The 18086-nt window shown below is 43.0% G+C and overlaps 1 protein-coding gene across 1 annotated transcript; it reads right to left on the reverse strand.

Moving 5' to 3' along the window:
- Positions 1–5617: 5617 nt before the first annotated feature.
- Positions 5618–15962, reverse strand: LOC140250087 (p53 apoptosis effector related to PMP-22-like). Its single transcript, XM_072332504.1, has 3 exons — positions 15631–15962; positions 8575–8718; positions 5618–7970 (listed from the first exon to the last, which is right to left on the reverse strand). Exons 1-3 carry the CDS (start codon positions 15839–15841, stop codon positions 7735–7737), a joined length of 591 nt encoding a protein of 196 aa, XP_072188605.1. The 5' UTR covers positions 15842–15962; the 3' UTR covers positions 5618–7734.
- Between the last annotated feature and the right edge of the window lie 2124 nt (positions 15963–18086).

Below are 18086 nucleotides of genomic sequence, written 5' to 3' on the forward strand. Positions count from 1 at the left end.
GCAGCAGTGTGGCTACTTTGCTCCTCCAGCTGGTGGAGACCAGGCTAGCTGAGGCCCTGTGGCAGTGGCTCCCTGCAGTACAGTCATGGACCATGTTCTTGAGGTTGTGAAGGGTCCATAAAGGGGGTTTGACAGGTCTCTGTTAGAAAGGAGATGTCTTTACAGACTTGACATTTGAATTGGAGTGCAGGATGATACCACAGAACGCAATTATCACACTGAAAGAAAGATGAGTAGTGTTCAGTCACAGAGGGTGTTCCCACGCCCTGCCCACCTTTGTCATCCTTAAGTATCTTAAAGTGACAAGCAATGCTCACGTTCAGTACAAGAGTAATTTGTGACATCTGGGACAAAAGAGATTAAGATGTATTCAAAACTGGCAAAATGACGTATCACATGTAATTCTGATACTCCTGTGGCAAACAGGGAAAAATGACTGAAAACTTCTGTTGCATGGTCTGTTATTTGAAGTGATGACTTGCCCATAACAGGCTTTGTATTTTGCATTGTATGAGCTGTTTGCAACCACATGGTTCTTCTGTTTTTCCATTGCCTGTAGGTAGCCACTCAGAGAAAACAACAGCATCATCTACTGAAAATTAAGACATACTAGCAGTGATAAAGTTGTTAGAGTATAGGACACTGTCTGCACCTCAAAATATTCTTAACAAATTCTCACTACTATTGAAGTAATCAAGTAAGCAGTAAGATATTGGTAATACAAAAAATTCAGCATCCCTTTCAGCTGTGACACAGATGATTTTCTCAGTTGAGGAAGAAGCAAACAAAAGTCTGAGAGAACATTTCCATTTGTGTTTCATATAAAGTCATCTATATCTATGACATGGACTCACCAGCCATGGGACATGTTCATGACTTTTACAACAAGAGTATTTTCATTCTGTGGTATTCACACTTCCTATGAACAACTCTCCAGAACCTGTTTCTCTCAAAAGCTTGATGAAATTATTTTATGATGCGATCCCTCATGTGCTGTCTTATATCTGACAAGTTACCCTGAGCAACTGAAAAACATTTTCTGCACAAACTATTATAAATCATATGGCAATTGTTGGTATTATTATTGATCCATTCACAACCCTTGATTCTCCTTTCTGATAATGCTGATCTGCTGTTACCCTTCAGAGACAAGCACATCTTGCCTTGCAAGCACAGTTATTTATATAAGATCAACTCATAGAGTGATGTAACTTGGCAAAATAATGGTTAGGATAAAGCATCCCTTGTGGTCCTCTTTTTGCATCTCCTCTACACCAAGGCAATAGACATGGGTTCTGTTCTCAATATTCTTCATCTATGATAAGCACTGCAGAAAATTATATGTAGACATGAAAGTAATCCAAAGCAAATTTTCATTTCCTTTTTAGAAGAATACTGAAAACGTATTTTGAACAGGACAAAACTTCACTGTAAAATAAGAACACCCACATTAAAAGTTGAAGATGGCTGAAATCTCGTCATTTTGAAGGTGCTGTCTTGTGTACTTGTTAAGTACACAGAACTCAAACAGAAACATGAGAACTGGGTAAATGGCTGAACCTCCAGCAAAGATAGGTTCAGATCTACTCTTGACAGCCCTTGAGCTGCAGGTTGCTCCTCTCAGATGGCCTCAGGTTTTCACCTCACAAAGCCAAGCTCCTGGCTTTGGGTTTTTCCCACATGCTGGGGATTTCAAAGGACTCTCCTGCAGCAGCCAGACACAGGGGCTCTGAGGTGACATGGGGGGTGGCCCTGCAATGCCCAGTGTTGGATCTTGCTACCACACAGCTAGGAAAGCGCCCTCTCACTCCTGCAGCAGCACAGGAAAGCTTTCTTGAGACTTCCTCTGCTTGCTGGCACTGAGCTTGGAGACAAATCTGCATGGATTTTCTGAAGACCTTTAGCAAGGGCCATCTAGAACTGACATGCTGTCTGACCTCCCATGCCTGCCCCACACATGACACTTCCTAGACCTCCCTCAACAAGACAAATGCAAAGAATTAACAGACTCCTTCTTCTCTGAGCAAGGTTATACATTCAAAAACACTCTGGTAATAGCAGTTTTTAACAGCAGGTTTGTGAACATGAGGTCTGCACCCATGTTTGTTATTTTTGTTGGCAGTTCAAGGATTCATTAGGAAAACACAAATGTAAAATCTCTGTGTGTCCAAGCATGACTTTTGTTCTGTTTTTTGTTAAATAACTTGCTTTCTTTAGGGAAGGCTCTGCGCTGGAACAAGTCATCTCATCCCAGAGCAGAGGAGCTGAGGGGAGTCATCTTGGTGGCTGCAGCTCCTCACAGGGAGCAGAGGGACAGCTCTGATCTCTGCTCTCTGCTGGCAGTGACAGGGCCAAGGGAACAGCATGAAGCTATGTCAGGGAATGGTAAAGCTGGATGTTAGGAAAAAGTTCATCACCAGAAGGTGATGAGCATGGCACAGGTTGTCCAGGGCAGTGGTCATGGTCCCAGACTGCCAGAATTCAAGGAGAATTTGGACTGTGCTGTGTTTCAGACATGGGGTTTAAATTCTGGGTGGTGCTGTATGGAGCCACGGGTTGGACAAGGTGATCCTTAAAGGTCCCTTCCAACATGGGATATTCTATGATTCTGAGTCTTCATCCACGGTTACTTCCTAACAGTGCTCTGCAGGGGTTGGATGAGAATAGATTTCCTCCAGCACCAGCTGTTGCAATCAGTGGTGTCATGTAAAACAACCACACAACTACAGCCAGGTCCTAGGGATTTATAACCATGTGGGGGATCTGCAGATTCTTAGTGAGGCTGTCAGGAGTCAGCTCTTTTACATTAATAATGAGGTGATTGTTTTGGGGACATCAGCTTCCCCGTGGCAGACCAAGACAAACTAAATAGCTGTCCCAAAGTAGTAGATGATAACTGTAACTCCTTGCAGATCATACAGGTCAGCTGCCTTAGGACAGAAGTCATACAGGTAATTCCCAGGTACCACTCCCTTACTACTTACATTTCTCTGACAAAGAAATGGCTTCATTTACTGTGCCTTATGGGTCAGTGAGGAACAGCACCAGCTATTTCTGTAAGTACTCTGAGCCCCACAGATAGATAAGACATGCATACCAAACATACCTTGAAGAGTATCAGCTGTGAACTTTCACGTTGATCTTTTTAGTCAAAAGTAGGGTTTTACTGAAACCAAAATGTTACATAGAAACGACCATTTCATTTTCAAGTACTTGATATGGAGCGTCCTTGAGAAGCAGGCTGAAAAAGCTGGTCTTCTACCAGCATTTTCATATTTGCCCACTGTCTTCATACAAAATGCCTGTTATAGTTGTTTTGATCCGCATGTTCAACAGGCTCAAGCTTTTGGACTCACCATTTCCCACATGAGATCTCATTTTGAACCTGTCTGAGCTCTCTCAGCTGTCTGTGTCTCAGGGAACTCTGATTTCCAATGTACACACCCAATGCTCTGCAGTTTTCAGTACTTGCATTTCCATATTCACAAAGAGTGTTATGGAAAATAGTATGCATTGGCCTCATTGCCATGAATAAATAAAAGGCAAGAGTCATACCAACCCTTCTGGTAAATATTATCCAATACCCATGAGAAACATTGTTCATGGAGAAGTTAACATTCATTATTTATGTCAGATAATGCATATTTCTTATCATACTTTATCATTTATTTATATTATTTGCATTTATATTATTTATGTTATAGAGCCCTAGACTCTCCTGCATTTTTTCCACTACAAAGTTTATTACAAATTCAGTCTTATAAAATTTCGACAATTCCTAAGACATTTAAATAAAATTGTATACAATAAAAAATAGAAATCTTTGGATGTTGAGCTCCATAGCCAGAAACAGTAAGGCCCACAGCTTTGGATACCAGCAAATTGCATACAAATGCTGCTTACTGCACTGCTGCAGATCTACACAGGGGATGTATTGCTTCACATGCAAAACAAAGTTAATGTACCCTTGGTCCATCAAATCTACACAAATGATTGCTGCACTTGTGCTGTGATGCTGGCACATCCCAGGTGCACTGAACCCAGATTTCATTACATCTGCACACATATTTGTTGCAGGAAGCTGGGCCAGAAATTCCTGCCTTTGGGAAACATTTGATTATGCTTCATTCTGGTTGTGAGTATCAGCTTACAATTTCATTTCAAAATCTATGCCGACTCACCCCCCAGCACTGAAAATCCCATATAGTCAGATTACTGTTCCTTACTGCCAACCATCTCTACTGCTCTGTGTTGTGGCACCAATACTCAGCTCTTTTGCCTGACACAAACATTCTTAAGCATGGTGGTTTCCTCTGATACACATCTGTGCTTGGTTCATCATATAAATGCACAATGATCTCAGCAACTCTTCTTAATTTTTTTTTTCCCCTTTTATCCCCCCTTTCTTCTTTTTTTTTTTGGCAAGAAGTAGATGCCAGGTGAGTATTTCTTGAGAATTCCATCTCATCAAGTAATTGCCTACATGCTAACTCATCTATTCCATCAATGAAAATACAAAATCTCAGTGAGGTGTGGCAGGTGTTTCCCATATCCGTGAGATTTAATCATTCCCCTCACCCCACTCAGGTGAGCTGATCTTCTTTTGCAGCCAGTCACACTACTTAGTGAGTGTTCTTCACTCCCCTGAGAGAGCTGAGTGTTGGGCTGCAAGGGTGGATTGCAGCTTGGGAGTTAGTGTTTGGGTGTGGTTTTTTTCCCCACTTTTGTAGACTACAGACTACTAGGTAAGCAGGGGTATATGTTCTTTGTGTTAAAAAATGAGTATTGTATGAACTAGTCATTTTTAGGGTATTTGGGAAAATCTGAAGTAGGAAAACAAGTATTTTCCTGATCTGGGTCTGTAAAACTAAGATAACAGAGGGGGGGATGGGGAGGGAAGTTGCTAGGATCCAGAGTGGGTAGATGTTGTTTTAAGGTTAAGGTATTTAAGGAAAAAGGCAGCTAAAATATTGGGAGGATCATGAGCCTGTCTTTCCAGAGATGAGAAGCCCCAGGTTGGTTTGATGTAGATGTGGCCATCACTGGGTTTGTGATTTGTATAGAGGTAGAGGGAGAGTTTGCTGTGACCAGTGCTTACCATACAGGGGTACTTATGGGCTGTGCAACATGTGAGGTTAGAAATGGGAAGGTTTCTAGTTGCAAGAGAAGTGCAGCTTTCCACTAAAATCATTTGGTGGGTGCTTCACCTTTGTCTTCCTACTGACAGTGCTTGATCAGTGTATGAAAGTTACTTGTCAGCTTTCATTACAAAGGCCAAACTTGCCCACATGTGGGTTTTTCTGGGGTTTGTTGTTTTGTTTTTTCCCCGTTTTGCACCATAACATGCTTAAAGTGTTTGGGGTTCCTTCTGTAGCTTTTAGGAGCTTTCAGCTTAGCAAAGAGTCTTCTGTGCCAGGTGCACATAGATGTGTTTTGTAGAGCATACTCAAGCTTATTTGACTGGAAAATGCTGTTGTTGCATCCTGGATAGATACGGCCTTTCAAAGCCAACAGTTCATAGGTTTTTGGAGGTCATGTTAAGAGAAGAATGGCTGTTTTCTGGAGTTCATGGAATGAATCCACAAAACAGTAACAACACTGAGTTTTTACACCTGTTGATTAAAACAGTTTTAATTAAGCCACCACGGTTGAAAGGAATGACACATACATTAGTATCACTTTAGATACATCTTAACAGCATAACATGCTGCTTACGCTTCCACCCATTATGTTCAGAACCAAATTTATTCTACACTTGTGCTTCTTTTTATTTTATTTATTTTTTACAAGACATAACAGTGTTTTTTAAGAAAAACATACGAAGGCTGAAGTTATGCAAGTCCAATTTCTGTATCATTGTCCTTCTCATTAGGGTGTCCATTTCCTTATGTCTTTTCTCCTTCTCAGCTTCGGCTGTGTAAGGACTTTCCAGACCTGAGATTCTCTCCAGTGGTTCACTGGAAAGGTGCTATTGTTATTTGTAACACAGACATCTACCCAGTAATACCCCCTCCTGTATTTACAGAAATAGCAGAGGGAGGGAGAGAACAAAAAGACGCATTTCTTACAGGTTGCTTACAGTTGTCTTGTTCAGCATGAGTTGCTAACACAGTTGAATCCGTGTGCCACACATGACTGAGCATTTAACATAGTTCTGGAGCCTGGAGATATTTATGTTCTGGAAAATTATCAAATACAGGCCTGCAAGGGACCTTAAGACATACACACATACAAAGTGCAGAGTTATGAAATCAGAGAAGTGTTATGAAGTAGAATGTTAAACAAGGTATAATACCAAGACATACAGAACATTAAAAAAAGCTTAGTTCTAAATGCCTTAGTTTTATAGGATGCTGATTAGCACTTCCTATTTTGTATGAGTTTATGAATGGGCCCATGCATTCTCTCCAAAATACTGGGGTGACAATAAGGGGAAAGCAGTGTGTTTACCTTCTACTGCACCTACAGCCCTCTTGGAAACCTGTCTCTGCCCCCACACCTGGCAGAGGAGCTGCCTTCTTCCCCAGCCTAGGAAAGTCCTGACAGAGATGACAGATCTCAAATAAATATCCATAAGCCAGTCCATAGCAGATGCAGATGTGCCTCTGTCTCACTGGAAAATTTACTTGGAGTCAGTGGCTTCAAAAAGACAAGCTGGGAGCTCAGCAGGTTATTCCCCAAGATATGTCTGTATGAGGTTTGCATACAGATATTGCTCACAGGCTGCTTTTCTATTTATATCAGTTATCTCTAGTGACTTGCAAAGCATTCCCAGGTTTACTAGTCTGCCAGGCACAGCAGTCAATTTTAGAAACTTCTGGAGGTTTTCAACAGCGCGTGTTAAGATTTCCTTCCAAGCCATGTCTGATAATTAAAACTGTGCAGTTTTAAAAGGGCAGATGTAAAGAGCAGTGTATGTTTCTACTGGAAAGTATTTTTTGAACAAGCATCTCCCAAATACCGTATAATAATGTGTGCAGTTCAACATCTGAAGATTGATTTGTTCTCTCTGTGACAACGTATATTTAATTATGTATGCCTTTGTAGCACATCCTGCAGTGGTCACAAAAACTCCAGTAAGTGTTCCGTTAGTCACAATTATACACATTGCCTCCATTTAACTGCAACAGATGGTGGAAAAAATAGGCTTTATTTTTCCCTTAGTTCATACACTCGATAGTCAACAATGGTCCAGTGACAGGAACGAGAAGTGATTCTTAGGCAGCATATGACTGTAAAAGACTCAGTGAAGTTCCTTCCTTGGGACTGATTTTTGGCAGCAGAAAAAGCTTTCTTTGGAAGGGTTTTATTTTTTCCTAATTCTATGTAAAGCCATTTTGTCACAAGTGAAAAAATAAGAAACAAAACCTTGCAGGTCCCCCTGGTGGGTTGTTTAAAATCTCTCCTCCTTTCCAGCTTGAAAAGTTGTGCCTTTATTTGTAAGGATATGTTTGAATAAAAGAAGGATGACTCAGTTGGGAGGGAAAGGAGTAAGTAAGCCACCAAAACAGAACTGACATGAGAATATGTAAATAATACTTTAGGTTAAAGTTATTTGCTTACAGATGCCAATGTTTCTTAATTTATTTTTTTTAAACCAGTGCTTGTAAGAAATATACTGAAGAAATAAGGTAGTTGGTTTTCCTTTTTTCAGTCTTTTATAATTGCACCAATGTTTGCAGCAAAGGTGCTCTTCTATTGCTTTGACAGTTGCTTGCAGTTGGATTTAACCTTTCAATTTAAGTATGGTGCTCTATCTGGGGAGGAATAGTAATAGGTCGGCTTGATGTTTCCCAGGACTTCATCTTCCCAATTGGGGAGGCAGCAGAAGAAGAAAGCACAACCTATCACAACGACAGTGCTGGCCCAACCGAAACCATAGGCCCAGCTGAACATATTAGCACCCATCAGTGGAATTTCTTCTGTGAATTTCACTGGATAGATGACCAACCCTATGATTTGGAATGCAGCTAAAGAAAGAAAACAAAGAAAACCAAGAATAAATGACAGTGAATGTTATGTTTCCCACTGAAAAAAAAGGCATCTTGAGATAACTGTATTGCCCCCTCACATACATAAGGATTAGCTCCAGTCCCATTCTTGCAGCAGTGTGTGATTTCTGGTCTGGGCAGGTCCCCAGCTGCCTAGTGGCAGCTACAGCTGGCATTACTGCCTTGCTAAGGAACTCACGTGCGCCCAAGACAGCCCTATCCCACAGCCAGGTGTCTGTCCTGGTGGGGCAGTCACCTCCTGCTTCTACCATACCCACAGCTCCTCCCTCCCTTGGGAAAGTGGGAGACCTGGGGCTCCGGGCTTCAAAGCCTTAGTGTGTGACTCACAGGGTCAAAGCTGTTGTTTGCCCCCATGCACTGTTTTTGGGAACTGATTGATAAAAGCTGCTGGAGCTTCCCTAACAATCATCCTCTCAGAGCATAAGTCAAGTTTCTCATTTTCCACGAAAATGAGTCATAAACCAAAGACAGATTATTTCACAAGGGAGGCTCCATCTAGCATGTTTTTCTGCTCATGCCTGTTTTACATCTAATACAATCTTATCTTTGTACCCAGCCTTACCAACAACAAAAAGCAAGCCTCCAATTCCTCGCACAAAGTTGAAGCGAAGTATTTCAATTGAGAATGCGATGACTGCGAGGGCGAAGCAGATGACCAGGATCACAAAACCAACAAGGTATGTGGCAGCTGCTGCTCTCCCCCATCCTTGAAAAGAAAAGATGAAAGGTGTCATGGGCAGCAGTGCACTGAGCTGTAGGTCACTGCTGGTCTTCTGTTTCCTTTAGTCATTCGTTGTTGAAATGCTTTGCTGTAAAAAGCATGCTCTATGTCAAAGCAACACTGAATGCCTCCAAAGTGAGCTGCAGAGAAACACGATCATCAGAGAAGCAGCACTGTACTCTCTGCCTGATTATCTGTCCTGCTGAAAAGAGAGATGTAGCACAGGATGATAATGGCAGTAACACCTCCAAACTCAGTATGCATGGGAGACCCACTGACGTCTGAGCAGACAGTGCACACAACCTCTCAGAATGTGCTTTATCATTATCACTTCATTTGGATATGCAAATTTATGAAACCACTTCCATGCACAGGAAAGTATGAGAGCAGATGAGAGTATAACTATAGAGAAAACTGATGGGAAATTATGATGTTGTCACCATACAGCTTCCTTTCTGCTTGCTTACGACAAGAACTCTGTATGTGAATTAACATTAGCATGACCAAAACCAGACACAGAGTAGTCGAGCTGAGACACTATGACAAAGAGAATGCTCTTGAAGATAAATATCTATTCACAGCCAAAACGACTTAGTAATAGGTAAAGTATAATGGGTGGAGTAGTAGTGGAGTCAGAGGTAAAGTGGAAGAGTCCTCTGAATCATTATTTTGAGATTTGGTGGGGCTGAGCACTGCACAGAGTCCTTGGGAAACAGCCAGAAATTCAAATTTCATGGTATTGTGGGCTTGTGAAAGGTTCCCACTGTGGCAGACCTCATTCCCTTTAAAAATGAGCCAGGAGTTTGAGTGTGAATGCCACCATTTACAGGTGTTTCCTGCCCTTGAGGCGGGACACCTACCCACAGGGGTAACTATATCCACATTGGCCTTGGGTTCCAGTGAGCTGTCATCACGGCTCCCTTTCCAGGTCTACATAACACAGATTCTGACTTTCACACATTCTGCAGTAGGTAGGGGCCAGATCCTGAGATCCCTTTAATGCAGAAATAAAGGGAGCAGTGAGATCTAGGCATGAGCATTTTCCAAATCTCCTTCATCAGAAGTTGTCTGTTCCAGCATGACTGAAATGGTTCTGGAGAAACACTGTTTTTCGCATAACCTCTATAAGTTAAGTCGTTCCCTTTAAGCTGTAAAAGCTTATGAATAAATAGTGTGAGAGAACTTTTTCCTTAAAAATCTATAGTCCTCCACCTTAGCCCAATTAGCCCATGTGTTCTGCTGTTATGTAAAAAGGAAAAGTAGTAATTTGAGGCAGAGAATACAGTGAAGCTATCTCAGATACCTCTACTCCACACAGCAATTTACTATTTGAAAGCAAAGCATTATTGTATGGCTGCTTTCACTAGACCACTCTGATCTTGTTTCGCCCCCATTCAAAAATCAGAAGTGAAACACTGCAGCTCCCTGCCAGAGAGTTTTCAACCCCCGAGCCCTCAGCCGCCACCTCCTCCTGAATGAAGTCAAGCTGAAATGGAAAGAGTAAACAAAAGGCTTTTCTTGGAGCTACTTAAGACAGTAAAATCTTTTCAAACCAGTTCTTGTCAGCCTCCTGAAGCCAGTCCTGCGTGTTTTGTCTCCCTTCCCCAGGAGAGTGCTGCAGGGGGGGAGGGAGGGAAGACACCCCACTGGCCTTTGGAGATGACAGTGGTGTCAGTAGTCCCATAACAGCTTTTCCTTCAAACTATTATCTGACATGCCTAATGCAGGTACTGGGCATCATCTCCACAGAAGGATTTAGTTAGGGATATGGAATGTAAAGGGATATATAGCCACTACACACAGCCAGCCCAGGAAAAGTAATTCAGACTAAACCAACTAGGAACACTATTCACTGGTATCTCCTCTATTAGGAGAAAAACAATAACAAGGGCAACCAGGAACTCTTAGTTATTAAAGTGCTTTCCCCTACAGATACATTATGTACACTGGCACAGTGCAGAGAGCCAGGTTTGGCAACTGTCTCATGCAGATTCAATTGCAAATCCAAAACTGCCAGAAAGCTGAATGCCTTGAAGTTTGCTACAGCACAAACAGGATTGCAAGAGATACAGGCTGAAAAGCCTCCTGTGCTATCTCTGCTCTTTCCAGGCTCTGTGTACTTAGTTTACAAGTATAACAAGCTTTGGGATACACGTCAGCCCTGGCCCCATTCACATTTGCTTGTATCTGGCAGCATGAAAGTGATAGCCCACATAGCTACAGGAGGTATCTGATCAGGAACACTATTATCAAACCCAGCTTCTTTCAGGTCTTCAGGAACAGGGCAGCAGCAGGCACCATCATTAGGACATTTACAGCGATTTTTGTGCTCACACGCTACAAAATTCAGTGCTGGTGAGCACATACCTCTCCTCCTCCCACTGGGTTATCTGCTCCAGCAGCACTTATCAGCACATAATACTGATAAGGCTTGATAAGATGAGCCGTTGGCGCTGGCCCCTGTGATGGATGGATCTGCTCAGGACACCAAAAGATAACAGCTGCAAAACAGCCAGCCCACCACATTAGCACTAAAGGGAATTCCAGGAAGAACAGGAACGTGTGGCTATATACAAAGGAAGGGAAATCTCAAGAAACTTAACCCCATCATCCCCGTACCTATTAAGATAGGCTTTCTGGCTTTGTGTCCTCCAAAGAGCTGCTGTGCCTTTGCAGGCACCTGCCTCTTCACCTGTGGCACCTGACTGCCAGGTGCAGAGGTAGGCACTGTGGCTCTGCCTTAATTGTGGGAGAGATGTGCTCACAGTCTGAGAAGGACAGATCAGCCCCAACCTTTGGATGGCTTGTGCTCAGAAAACCTTGTAGAGTTAGCCAGGATTTTTATATACCATAGAAATGAAAGAATATCTGATCCCTTTATTTAATACAATTTCTAACTCAAAACAGGTATGACATCTGTCTATGAAATCAACCAACAATTACAAAGTAATTTGGGGCTGTATATATAGAAAGTCAGAAGAATGAGAGAACAGTAGAGCCGAACAGTTTGAGGTATTTCTGTTACCCAGGTCAGCTTTACTCAAAGAAGGCTTGAGTTCTTTGCATCCAAGCAGCAGTGAAGTATTTAAAGAACATTTTGGAGAGGGGGGAAAAAGGGGGGCAAATTGAAAAGAGAAGCAAAAAAAGCCAATATGAGAGCTATAATTGATGGACAGGATTAAGAGTTTTATTATACAGCTTAATTAAGAACGACTATGCAAAAGAACAGAGCCGCAAATGTTAGCATGCAAATAACTAAGAGAGCTCAGGATTACTTGAAGTTAATGGTGAGCATCATTAATAGGATGAAATTAAAAAGAAAACACAAACAATGACATACAAACACAAAAGTCTCAGTTTTAGCTGTACTTCCTGGTTTTATTTGGCTCAGCCTCAGCTGGGCAGAGATGGGAGCTCTACAGGACATTTACATTGAGATTTCCCTGCAGAAATGAATGAAAGGACTGAGAAAATAGTCTAGCAGAAAGACAAAGCTCTACAGGATCTGAAGTAACAAACCCTTCTCACACTTACTTACTGAATTGGAAGCTGGTTTATCAGCTTGTGGATAACTGGAATCTTTGGGTAGAAGTTTTTACTATGACATGCTTAGTTGAGACAGAGTTTTATGCTGTAGTTGTAGTAGTTTTCTGTATATGAATGACAGTGGCAACTTTTCTTTGGTGTTGAGAGCTCACAGCATGGAAAGTCCAGAAAATATGCCTTTGTTGAAAAAACAAAGGAGTAGTGGACTGCCAGCAAGAGAGCACTGCCAGAAATATTTTCTTGCTCTCATAACACGTAGATTTCCATGACGACATAAGCAGTGAAGGAAAAGTATGTGAACACCCATCACGAGCCCAGGGCAGGCCAGAACTGAGGGTCTGCCTGAAGAGGCTGCTAGGAATTAACACTAGGCATCCCAGCTCTCCCTTGGTTTTGGCAGCATGGAAATTCCACTATATTAAACTATATATATATATAAACTATATATACTTATACACTATATATAGTTTATATATATATACTACACTATAAATTCCGCTATACTACCAAAATGCTATATGAAAATCTGGTTGCAGCCTTTTGACTTCAAGTCAGGAGAGGCAAAATCCTGTTGGTTTCCAGTTTTTATTGCTTTCCTGCTCCTTGCAGCAAAGGTGTGCCTGCTCGCTGGCAGGAGTCAAGCCTATCCTGCTGGCTGGGCTCTTGTGCTGGGGAGTTTCAAGACATGTCTGCTGGGTGTAGCCGGGCATGCCGACTGCTGCTTCTCTCTGTTAGCATCTTCGGAGTGCCTTCACATTGCACATTTGTTTGCTAGGACACATCCTGCCACTATAAATCAGACTAAACTGTGCTTGAACAGAAGCGAGGGCATGGTGAATGTACCTGTAATGTTCTTCCTTTATTTACCTGGCCCCTTGGTGAAGGCGGCAAATGCACGCAATTCCATTAATGACCTGTGGTATCAAAGTCCAATTGTTTGAGGCATGGGCACAGTGGCACAGCAGCAGGGAAACATGATTCACAGAGGCAGGCTCCTATTCCTAAGTCCCACCTCTTTTTTCTTTTTTTCCTTTCGGCACTTAGTGAAGATCCAGATGAATGCTTCCATTTTTCTAAGTCAGCTATTGTGTACTTAATGAATACCAAGCAGCTGTTAGGAACGCAAGAAGGAGTTAACCACTTTTACTGCACACGTACACACCCATCCCTCGCTGCGACGACTCAAACCAAAGTCACCGAGAGCAGGCGCTGAGGTCTTAGAAGATGCTGTCACCCACAAACACTGTCCCTAAACATACAGGATCATCACTGTAAAGACAAAGGTAACCGCCCTCTCCAAGAAACCACACTGCAAACAATCTTCCTCATATCTGATGGCTTACTGATATGTTTCAAACACGGTCACCAGTTTTATCCTGCACTGGGCCAAACAATCATCTTGAGTCATACATTATGTAGTATGGCAGCTCTGTGTTGCAACGTATTAATAAATACTCAGTTGCTGCCAGGTAGATACTTGCCAGGTGCAAACCAGTAGAGGTATCTAATCAGTCCATTCCCCACCTCCCTACTGAAGGATATTCTACTTTTATTTTTCCCTTTTTATTTCTTCTATCTTATGTGGACTGTAAAATGTTCACTAAGAAGCAGTTCAGTGTAGGAGACGTTCTTATTTGCAAAACTTTGTTCGCCTGTTCCTGCCCCTCTTTCCCATTTAAAATAAGTGACCGAACTGCTTTTTCTCTCCCTCTCTCAGCATACATGCCTCAGCTCAATTAAGAATATGTCTAATGCGGCTTTCTACTAATGGGGACCACTCTGAAATTTTGTTTTCATCAGGAGGAGCAGGATGGTTAGTCTGAAGTAGTTAGCATATGCAAAACACAACTTGTGCATCTCAATTAATTTACTCCCCTGTAGCAGTGCTGTGAAGACCTGCTAGGCATTTCTTCCTTTGCAAATGCCCTCACCTACTTGGAGCCTGACTGCATTAGCATAGGAAAAAAGGAAACAAATCAAACCCAAACTCATATTTAACATCCTGTCTCTAGATGCAAATAGTCATTAAGCAGACAGTGGCTCCGATTTCCTCAAAGCTAGACAAGAGGCAAAGCCAAATTAGTCCAACTAAGCTGAAGATTTACATGAGCCTTGGTTTAAGGTTAAATAAGCAAAGTCAGGGATAGCATTCTCCTTTGACAGAACAGTTGAAAACTTCATAAAGTCACTCTTGCCCCAGAAGACACAAGGCCGAAACAAGGCACACACCCATCATCACTCATAGACGAGAGGCAGGGACACTACAGGAGAAAGCAAACCTCAGCAGCTCTACTGCACAGGCGCTTCTTTATGCAACACAGACTTCAGCCACTCTCCTGCACTAGGTTTTTGGCTCTGGGTAGTGGGACAACCAGATTTCTGCTACCTACAGTAAATCCCACAGCAATCACTGTGCTGGTAAACGGTAGCAATGCTTTTGCAAAACTTTACGGATTTCACTGAGTCGCAATGGCAAGCACAGTTCTGGGAGGAAGCCTCCCTGCCTCCCTTGTGCAGGCTGCAACCCTCCCTTCCAGCTTCCAGATGCAGTCCCCAAAGTACCCTCATCCAGGACTGTAGGGCGGGTCTGTTTGTTTGTCCCAAAACATTCTGTCTGTGAGAAAAATGAGATGCAAAACAGACCACAGCTAGAAAAAAAAAAAAAAAAAAAAAAAAAAAAAAAAAAAAAAAAAAAAAAAAGATAAAAACAGAAAGTCCCTGAGAAAGACAAACTGGGACTGTGTAGTAAGAATATTACACTGGCAACACCAGATATAAAGAAGTTGAGTAAGATAAAGCCAAGGCACAGTCACTCCCTGATTTATGACTTTGTGCAGTAGAGAGGTATATACAGAAAGCTATATGTTTTCCATTTGCAAACTCAAGCTGCAGGTTGAGAGGCATTCCATAGCCAGGCAGGGTTAAGGCCCCCCTCTCCCCTACCTAGGAGGCAGCTTTGCTGTTGCCCAGGTTCAGAGAAACAGTGTGAGCTCTCCTGCAGTGGGTTAGCGAGGGAGCTGCGTGCTGCAGGGTGAGGCTGCTGGCACTACAGCGCACATAGAGCTGCTGAAAGCAGACTCATGGCCAGTTGGCTCTCTTCAGTTATAAAAGAAAATAAAAAGCAAGCCTTGCTCCTTACTCTTGATAGGAAAGATGCCTAAAGCAGTCTGAGGTCCTGTTTCTTTGCTCATTAAGGCCCTGAACCAGCACTGGTTCTGTCTTGAAAAACCCCATCGCAGCCAGCAGCTACACTACCACAGAAGGGCTGACAGCCAGCTTTATCTCTGCTGAGGTGCAGCTGCCAGAGGACAGGGTCCCGGAGGGGCAGGGACAGGTGGGCTCCCCGCTTACCATAGTCCATGAGAGATTCACAGTTCCAGTTGAGGTCCTGCTCGCCCCGCGTGCAGCTCTCCCACAGCGATGCTTGGTGCACGTAGGGCTCCGACTCAGACTCCAGCCAGCCCCGGCCTGCCAGTGCGATGATACCCATGATGATGGCCAGGCCCAGCAGCAGGGGCAAGAGCCAGCGGCATCGCCAGCAAGCGAGGCTGCACGCCACCATCCCGCCGGGCTGTTGGGGCACCTGTGAGCCCGAGCTGCTCGGGGAGGGAAGGGTGGGTGCTGCAAGGACGCTCCTCCAAGCAGAGTCTGGCTGTCTGGCTGTCGGAGCTGAGTCTTAAAGCAGGCTGGGAGGAGGGAGTCCCACCCACATTCCTGGGAGTGAGCGTGGCAGCGGCAACCTGTGGGGCTGGCGGAATGGAGAGCAGAGCACGGGGTTGGGTTCTGCTCCTTGCTCTGACCCTGCTCCCTCTATGCCAAGCAAATGTCCAGTTATGTTCCTGTCCCACACTTAACTCCTTATTAGCTGCTATCCTCCCGTGTCCAACTCCACTTCTTGATCACAGTAGTGGTGTAGTCCTGTGTCCTTGCTTGTGACAGCCCAGTCACAAGGGAAAAACCACAACTGCCATGAGACCCCAAACCTCCTGGACGGACATCTCTAACACCAGGGTGTATCACAATGCCTTATCCAAATGTCACTGTCCTAAAATATGCAGTGCTGTATGTTGGCTAGGGGCATTCTCACTATCAGATTCTTCCTGTCAGGTCTTCAGTACACGAGCCTTCTTTTAACCTTCATTTGTTACATGACCTCTGCATGATACCCCTACATTATATCCTACAGATGCTCTCAAGTCTATCTGACTTTCTCTGCAGATGTTCTGTCAGCAATTGTAGCAAACAACAGCAAAAACCTTCTGGTTCTCACTGTGTTTCAGAAGCTCTGTCTTTTCCTGTGGTATTTGTCTCATCTTTCTCCCCTATGTTCACCAGGCAAAGAAAGATCATCATTACCTAAACTCAATAACACTAATTATGGCAGCCACTTTAGGTACTAAACACTTATGATATACCATATTTCATGATGGAAATAGTCAATTCCTTGCTCAGTTTTTGGACAATCTTAATGCAAATGAGAAGAAGAAAGAAAGGTGTTATTTGAGAATGGGAATATGACATTATTCACAAGGAAACTGTGCATCATGGCATTAAGGTTAGCATTAAATGAATGTGTGGTTTTGAAATGCTTGATGGCTATTGTGCTCTGACGTTCAAGCAGGCTGTGCCAGACACAATACAGGAGTGGTACTCAGGACTCCTATGCCCATGTATTTCCCCATTCCATGTCTGGAAGCGCACCCCAAAGATGAGAAAAATGAAGGCTTCCCCATTATGTGACACAGATGCTCACCCAATATCGCACTCACAGGAGAAACACTTCTCCACAGTAAGATGGACACATATCCCATTGTGTTAACTGTGTTATCCCATTGTCTAGCACCAATCGGAACTCTATTCATATGGACAGATGTGCTGATCACATGGAGTTCATGCATTTTAGGCTTACAGTTGGTCAAGTCTTAAGAGTAGCTTCAAGATTTCAACATAGAGGTTAGTAGGACAGCAAATGTTTGAGGTCTGAAGGGGTGAAAGAAATTATCAGGTATGGTGAATTACATGGGATTCTAGGAGGATGTGGACTGCACCAAATGGGATTTTGTCACAGCCATGTGGAATGTGTTCAAGCTGACTGATGTCATAAAATCGCAGAATATCCTGAGTTGGATGGTACTCATAAGGATTACTGAGTCCAACCCCTGGCTCCATAGAGAACCACCCAACAATCAAACTCTATGTCTGAGAGTGCTGTCCAAATGCCCCTTGAACTCCTACAGATTGGGCCTGTGCCCACTGCCCTGGGCAGCCCGTTCCATGCCCACTGCCCTCTGGTAAAGAACCTTATCCTAACACCCAACCAGGCCCTCCCCTAATGCAGCTCCATGCCATTCTAGTGAGGAGGTACAGTGAAATTCATTTGAGCGTTGTGATAGTAAAAACACAACTACAAGATGGTATCACCATGAAGAAGTTAAAAAAATCTCAGACAAGTTACCTCAAACCAGGTGAAATTTCACCAGGCCTCTCAGCATTCTCCTCAAAGTTCCCACCAGAAAAATCTATGAAGAAGGTATGTGTATCTGGAAAGATGCGCTTCTTTGTGAGAAAAAAATGGGACAGTGTGAAGTTTTCATTCTGTCAGTGACATTTAAGATACATAATTTGTATTAAAAAGTAGCTTTACAAGTTTATTTGCTTATTTTTTATATAGTGTGTGGCTTTCCGAAGAGTGCAAATGAAAAGCTCTATCTATGGACTATAGTAATGGTTAGTTGAAACTGCAGAAAGGTGTTTTTAAGTTGATGAATTTAGGATTATCCAATTCTGAATAGTGTGGAGAGACTAGT

This window comes from Excalfactoria chinensis, chromosome 3 (assembly GCF_039878825.1).
Source record: "Excalfactoria chinensis isolate bCotChi1 chromosome 3, bCotChi1.hap2, whole genome shotgun sequence".
Taxonomy (NCBI): domain Eukaryota; kingdom Metazoa; phylum Chordata; class Aves; order Galliformes; family Phasianidae; genus Excalfactoria; species Excalfactoria chinensis.

Excerpts from the sequence above, each read along its gene's own strand:
- LOC140250087 (XM_072332504.1), bottom strand. The coding sequence starts at position 15,841 with ATGGTGGCGTGCAGCCTCGCTTGCTGGCGATGCCGCTGGCTCTTGCCC. Across the intron at positions 8,719-15,630 it reads TGAATCTCTCATGGACTATG|GATGGGGGAGAGCAGCAGCT; the intron begins GTAAGCGGGGAG and ends TTTCTTTTCAAG. Across the intron at positions 7,971-8,574 it reads AGGCTTGCTTTTTGTTGTTG|CTGCATTCCAAATCATAGGG; the intron begins GTAAGGCTGGGT and ends TTCTTTCTTTAG.